General features: G+C 48.0%; 1 protein-coding gene across 1 annotated transcript; it reads right to left on the bottom strand.

Annotated features, from left to right (window-relative positions):
- Nucleotides 1–735: 735 nt before the first annotated feature.
- NDUFB8 (NADH:ubiquinone oxidoreductase subunit B8) lies at nt 736–5865 on the bottom strand. Its single transcript, XM_032778259.2, has 5 exons — nt 5753–5865; nt 4903–5029; nt 3489–3588; nt 1394–1549; nt 736–958 (listed from the first exon to the last, which is right to left on the bottom strand). Exons 1-5 carry the CDS (start codon nt 5847–5849, stop codon nt 866–868), a joined length of 573 nt encoding a protein of 190 aa, XP_032634150.1. The 5' UTR covers nt 5850–5865; the 3' UTR covers nt 736–865.
- Nucleotides 5866–6923: the final 1058 nt, after the last annotated feature.

The following is a 6923-nucleotide window of genomic DNA, read 5'->3' as shown; positions in this document are numbered from 1 at the left end:
TACTTCCAGGCAAAAGGCAACACACTGAAATTATTTAAGGAAAGTAAAAATACAATGTTACTACATACACTCCTTCAAACTTTCTAAAACACTGGGGAATAACTGAGTTCAGAAGATCAATCATGCCCTTGACAGCTAAGATCAATAAGACACAGCAATAGGTCACTCCTACACTAAAGTGGCAGACTGTGGTAAGCAGCAGTACTGCTCAAAATGGGTATAAGAATAGAGGGAGATTTTGCCCTGTGTGAGGGATAGAAGCTTTATCTAGTGAGGTGTATCGCTTCAAAGGCTAGGTTCTTCTGTGGTCCTAATCCACCAGTACATAAGGCAACTCAAACTTTTATTGTGGTTGCTGCTGAGGAGGGCTGAGAGAGAAGAGCCAACCCAATGAGGAAGTAAAATTATTCATAGTATAGATGGCATCATGGCAGAGTTGAATAACCCAAAGGAGTTGTGTCCATCTTTGAACATTTAATTGAATTGTTTTACTTTCTTCTCCTTCCAACAGCTGCAAAGATGACCTTGGCAGCTGGCACTGGAATCAGACTTATCTAAAGAATTCCAGTGTCCATCTTACACACAGATACATAAGGATCAATACCTCCGGACATCTTCCTGAAGCACCATCCTGTACACAAGGGAATTCTACCCCTGCTCCGAGACAATGGTGGAGTCACTGTAACTTTACTGCCCACTTTATAGCCTCTTCAAAGAAAAGAAATCCACCACAAGATTTTTCACAATATATTTCATTAAGAGTAAATGTCTAAGAGAACAAGTGATTAGTGCATCCTGCAGTGAACACTCTGGAGGATCCCCAGTGTAAATATCCCAGGAGAAGAGCTACATTTCCATGCATCTTTCAGATTTCATAGTTCTTCACCTCTGGGGGCTCTTTGCTGGGATCGCCCCCTCGCTCCAGGTACAGGTTATTGTAAGGATACTGCTTCGGTCCCTGCAGAGGAACATAGCTGTGAAGCAGCAAACTCAACGCATTCAAATAGGCAACTTAGCAACCTGTGGGCAAATACTTCACACTCACAGGGTGTTTTGTCTCTTTGATGCACCATGCAACCCTCACAGCACCACTCTGAAGCAAATGTTCTCCCACTATTACAGATGGGGACAGTGGGGCATTGAGACACCAAGGCCAACAGCCTGAAAGGTATTTTAGCATCTAATTCCTATTGACTTCTACAGGAGTTACATGCCTAAGTATCTCTGAGGACTTGGGCCTAAGTGACTTGTCCAAAGCCACACCACTGGTGCAGCAGGGCCTTCGTAACCCCAAGATATTCAACCTCAATAGGACACTGCTCTGGGCATCTGACAGTGGCATGCAGCAACTGTTCTTAGGAGATCTCTTCCCCCGCCCCACCTCATTACTCACCACAGGCATGTAGGATGGATACATTTCCCCAAGGCAGAACATAAACAGCATGAAGCCAGTAAAGAGTAAGAAGTGATTGCGCATGGTATGCCAGGGTACCACAGTGGGGGATGTGTCAACACGGGTCCGGAGAAACATGTCAAAGTGCCAATGCATCTAAACAATACAGGGAGAGGCTCGGTTATATTTTTCCAATAGCACTCTACAATTCTCTGGTTCTTCATCCAAGAAACTTAATGCAGTTTGCAAACATTAGAAATCACAACGGTATCAGAAGGAAAATTTTACCCTCATTTTACAGATGGGGATACAGTCACAGAGAAACTAAGTGACTTGTCCAAGGTCAGGGTGAGTTGATGGTGGTCAAGGACAGAACTCATGAGCCCCGAGTTCAGCTTTCTGCTCAAACAATTAGACAATATTACTTCATTTTTCAAAAAATATCATGAACCCACATTTATCCACCCACAACCACTTCAACTGTGTCTCAAAATGTCTTTTGTTCTCATGGTACTTCACAAAAAGGCACAGCAGGAATTGGTACAATGGTTAGTGGGGAGTTCCTGGCATATGAGGACCCCACAGATGTATATTGCTGAGTGCTGTTAGAACAGCAAAGAAGTCACAAGTCATTTCCTGCTACTTTAGAACAGGTTCCTTATCTACATAATGCACCAGGCACTAACAGATTAAGGATGGGATGGGAGTTATCCTATGACCTCCACAGTTTGAATACAATTGCTTGAACAGATGCACATTTAAGCTTCTCATTCAAGAGGGACTTTCACCCTAGAAGCTGAAAGTCAAGCATCTTAAACATGAGCGGCTAAGCAGAACACATAACCAGAATGCAGACAACTCAATGTTTCTGATCACATACCATCTTTACTTTCCTAGTTCATTACTTCAGATGGTGGCTGATGGTGGGTTTGACTGCACAGCTGTCTAACTAACACCAGGGGAGCCAGACTCTCACCATTACAAACAAAACCATCTCTTACAAGTAAAGAGGGCATTTTTTACTATTTCCTACACTTCTCACCAAAAACACTTGTGCTCCACTGTGACCAAGAGACAGTATGTGCAACGGGAAATTACCACAACCCCAAATCACCACAGGGACAGCAAAAATCAATACAAAGCATTCTCAGCATTAGAGAGAGCCAAAGCACATAGGTGTCTTGAATCACTGCAACACTTCTCATGCACCATTGCTTTTAAAAGCTCAATAGCCAAGCTGTCAATTCCCAAGCCTTTCTATACTGCACCTATGATCCTTGCTACATGAGAGAATGTACTGAGAGAGATTAGATAACTACTCAACATAAATTCAAGTCACAGCATTGCTACAGGACAAAAACATTGCCTTGAGTTACTTTTAGTCATCCCTCCACTATAATCAATTTTTTCAACCAAGCATTTTGAAATCCCCAGTACACACACAAAAGCTTGTTTCCCCTCTAGTTCTGTTGCTTAAGGACAGCTCATGTCATCAACCAAGTGAAATAATTATGGTTCAGTTTCAATCACCTACAGAAACCCCACATTCTCTTACCAGCAAGGAGTTACTAATCATTGGGAGTTGGCTCTTCTTAAGTCTCCTTTTCTAGTGTCAGAAAGGAAGTTTCAAGCAGTTTCTAGGGAAAAGGCCACCCAGCACCTATTCCATTGAAAAGCAACCCCAGAACCAGTGATAGAAGTGGCAGGACCCACTCGGCTGAAGGGGCATGAACTTCTGTGATCTAGCAGAAAGGATGGTTTAGTAATGCAGACATCAAATCTGAAGCAGTTAAGACTCTTCGATACATCCCAGTATGGTTGACTCAGCCCTTCATCATGCTAAGATACAGAGGCCCTCTCTCATCTGCATGGACACTGAAAATCCTTTGACCTTGTTTGGGATTGATTGGGGGGCGGGGGAAACGGGATGGCAGAATAGGGATTTACCCTGACTTTCTTAGCCTAAGATTTCTTTTTTAAACATCAGTGTGAGATGGTAAAGTATTACATAAATATTATTCTAGTTGAACATTAAAGCTCAGTATGAACAGCACTAATGTAGCAAGTTAGAGGCAAAAAGATCCACCATCCCTACCGGCTCTCCCCAGTTTTGTCTCAGACTGGGGTAGTCCCACTGATACCAGGGGTCTCTCTCATGCTGAGATCGGTCAGGAAGTTTGGGATAATCACCATACCTATTGGAAACATACAAATAAAATACAAATAAAAAAGAAATTATTTATATCCATTGTATGGTACAGCTCATTAGGAAAATCTATTAAAATAGAATAGCAGAGCAAGAAAATTATTAGCTGTAGTAGCTCTTGAACCTACAGTATTTTGTAAATACATTTTAAAAACATGTTAACTAACATGGCATTGCTTGCCTTCATACTGATGACTTTGCTTATATGGTGTATCCTCTTCCTCTGGTTTATGTATTTTGTCTTTATACAAATTGCAAGTGCTACTGGAATATGCACAGCTTCTCCCCCTCTCTCCCTGTGACTATCTCAAGCCATCCCTCCCCACAGGATCCCTGAGGGGGCCATTTAGGGATCTGGGGCAAAAATCTGTCAGAGATGGTACTTGGTCCTGCTAGTGAAGGCAGGGGGTTGGACTTGATGACCTTTCAAGGTCCCTTCCAGTTCTACGAGATAGGTATATCTCCATATATTATTTAACTTGAAAGGCATTTTGCAGTTGGATCACCATTAACACCATATTACAGGTATTTGTGTCTCCGTTGTCTCAGGCTACGTCTTCACTACTCACCATATCGGCGGGTAGCAATCGATTTCTCAGGGATCGATATATCGCGTCTCATCTAGATGTGATATATTGATCCCCAAATGAGCTCCTGTCGACTCTGGAACTCCACCAACACGAACGGCGGTAGCAGAGTCGACAGAGGGAGACGCGGACGTCGATCCCACGCCGTGAGGACGGTAGGTAACTCGATCTAAAATACTTCGACTTCAGCTACGCTATTCACGTAGCTGAAGTTGCGTATCTTAGATTGATTCCCCCCCCCCCAGTGTAGACCAGCCCACTGAAACCGAGCACCTCAAAAATGTTAATTTAGCCACATAAGACCCCTGTGAAGAAGGGACATATTATCCCCATTTCACAGCCAGGGAACTAAGGCATGAAGAATGACTTGCTCAAGGTCATACAGTCTCTGGCAAAGCCGGATACTGAACCCAGATCTTTTGGATCCCAGTCCAGTGCCTATACGACCATCCTCCATCCCAACATTACTTTCTCCACCCCCCATAATGTGTTGCTCCAGTGACTTGTTTTTATTTAACGTTTTAGATAACATTGCCTTTTTGGAATGTTGACGAGTTCATGAAGTGTTTTAATAATGCAGCAGGGTACCTCGAGCACTTTAGTTGTAAGTGTTTTATATACTATTAAATAGATCCTCCCTGAAGCCTGGTACCAGCTGATACCTGCTCTTGCCTTTCTTCAAGGATCTAATGAGCTCAGTGCTTTACGTAGCTCACCCCATGCCATCATCCGGATGTGGCTCATAGTCCTCCACCCTCATGTTGTATTTCTTAGCAGCAGCTGCCCTTTCCTCTGGGGTCTTGGGGTAAGGTCCAGGCATCAAGTGCTTGGGCAAGCCCGAAGCTGAAGGCAGAAAACATAAGTCAAAGCTGTTTGGGAGTCTCAACACAACAGGGTATTTTAATGGAGCATGGGTACATCAATGGCTATTAGCCAAGACTGGCAGGGATGGTGTTCCTAGCCTGTCTGCCAGAAGCTCGGAATGGGCAACAGGGAATGGATCACTTGGTGATTACCTGTTCAGTTCATTCCCGCTGAAGCACCTGGCATTGGCCACTGTTGGAAGACAGGACACTGGGCTAGATGGACCTTTGGTCTGACCCAGTATGGCCGTTCTTCTGTTCAGGGCAGAGGCACAGCCAGTAGCAGCCAATGATGGTTGCACCCCAATACACAGTAGACAGTGAAAGGAGGGACTGCTTCACAGGATCACCCCCACCCCCAGGTTAGGGGGCAAATTACTTGCACTGGTGGCATCAGACACAAGAATCCAAGTCTCTGTGCAGGGGCCGAGGGAGGGCAGCTCCTCCTCCTCACCTGATTTTGCCATTACTGAATCACCGATAAGTATCCAGGAATACACAAGAGACTGTTCCCACTAAAGGGCGCCCAGCCACCTCCCCACCACGCCCTCTCCGCCAATTACCGATCACCCCCTCCCCCGGGGCACCCAAGAGCCCCAAGCCGCCCCCGCTCCACTGAGCCCGGCGCCGCAGACACCCAAGGACACGTTTCCCCCAGGCCTGCCCCGTCACCCGCGGCGCAGGACGCCGCTCGCTCGCTGACCTGCTCGGGCCCCCAGCGGGACTGCCGGGCCCCCCGCCGCCCGTAACAGGGTCACCACCCGCAGCCAGCGGGCACCGCGCACCCCCACCACCGCCATCAGCTCCCCTCCGCCCGCACTGCGCAGGCGCTAAAATGACGGCGGCTGGGCAGGGTCAGTAGAGCGGAGGGCGGACTCGGAGTTACGAGACGAGACGAGACGGGCCGGAGGGGCGGGGAGCGAAGTGTGGGAGGGGGAGGAGAGAGGTTTGGGGAGGGGGCTGAGAGGCATTTGGAGAGGCCGGAGGGTTAGAGGGTTTTACAAGGATTGGGGAGGTGGGGGGCTCAGGGAGGTTAGAGGGGTTTGGGGAGGGGGGCTGAGAGGCATTTGGAGAGGCTGGAGGGTTAGAGGGGTTTACAAGGGTTGGGGAGGTGGGGGGCTCAGGGAGGATAGAGGGGTTTGGGGAGGGGGGCTTAGGAGGTGAGGGATTTACAAGAGTTGGGGAGCTGGGAGGCTCAGGGAGGTTAGAGGGGTTTGGGGAGGGGGGCTGAGAGGCATTTGGAGAGGCTGGAGGGTTAGAGGGGTTTACAAGGGTTGGGGAGGTGGGGGGCTCAGGGAGGATAGAGGGGTTTGGGGAGGGGGGCTTAGGAGGTGAGGGATTTACAAGATTTGGGGAGCTGGGGGGTTCAGGGAGGTTAGAGGGGTTTGGGGAGGGGGATCAGAGGCAGGTGATGGGTTTGGAGAGATGGGGGAGTTAGATGGTTTGGGAAGATGGGGGGCTCAGAGAGGTTTGGGGAGGGAAGTTGGAGGGGGTGGGCGGGGTAGGTGCGTTAGGATAGTGGGGCTAGTGGGGTTTGGGAGACAGGATAGGTTAGGCATGTGGGAGGTCAGGCGCCCAATGGAAGGGACTGGTTAGGTTAGAGAGGCTATGGGGTGCAATGGGGCAGGAAACTCTGGTGATTTGAGGCAAGATGGGGATTTAGGTGAGGGGTTAAAGAGGTGGGGGCCTCAGAGAGGGGATTAAAGAGGCTTGGGTGAACTGATGGCTTTTGGGATGCTGGCTGCACTGCAGCCCTTTCCTGCCCTGGGCTGTTCCTGGTTGGCAGGCATCTTGCAGCTCTGTCCCCCTAGCCTGGCAGTGATGCCTTTCCCTCTCCTTTTGCCCTTCTCCGGGAGCTGGAGCACTTCATTGTC

Source organism: Chelonoidis abingdonii, chromosome 16, assembly GCF_003597395.2.
Source record: "Chelonoidis abingdonii isolate Lonesome George chromosome 16, CheloAbing_2.0, whole genome shotgun sequence".
Classification (NCBI taxonomy): domain Eukaryota; kingdom Metazoa; phylum Chordata; order Testudines; family Testudinidae; genus Chelonoidis; species Chelonoidis abingdonii.
Note: the sequence above shows the minus strand (reverse complement) of the source record. Positions and strands in the feature narration are given on the sequence as shown.

What these genes read in the sequence shown, in the direction of transcription:
- NDUFB8 (XM_032778259.2), bottom strand. Translation starts at nt 5,849, where the DNA reads ATGGCGGTGGTGGGGGTGCGCGGTGCCCGCTGGCTGCGGGTGGTGACC. An exon ending in CATCCGGATGATGGCATGGG is followed by an intron (nt 3,589 to 4,902) that starts GTGAGCTACGTA and finishes TGTTTCCAATAG; the next exon opens with GTATGGTGATTATCCCAAAC. An exon ending in ATCCATCCTACATGCCTGTG is followed by an intron (nt 959 to 1,393) that starts GTGAGTAATGAG and finishes GTTCCTCTGCAG; the next exon opens with GGACCGAAGCAGTATCCTTA.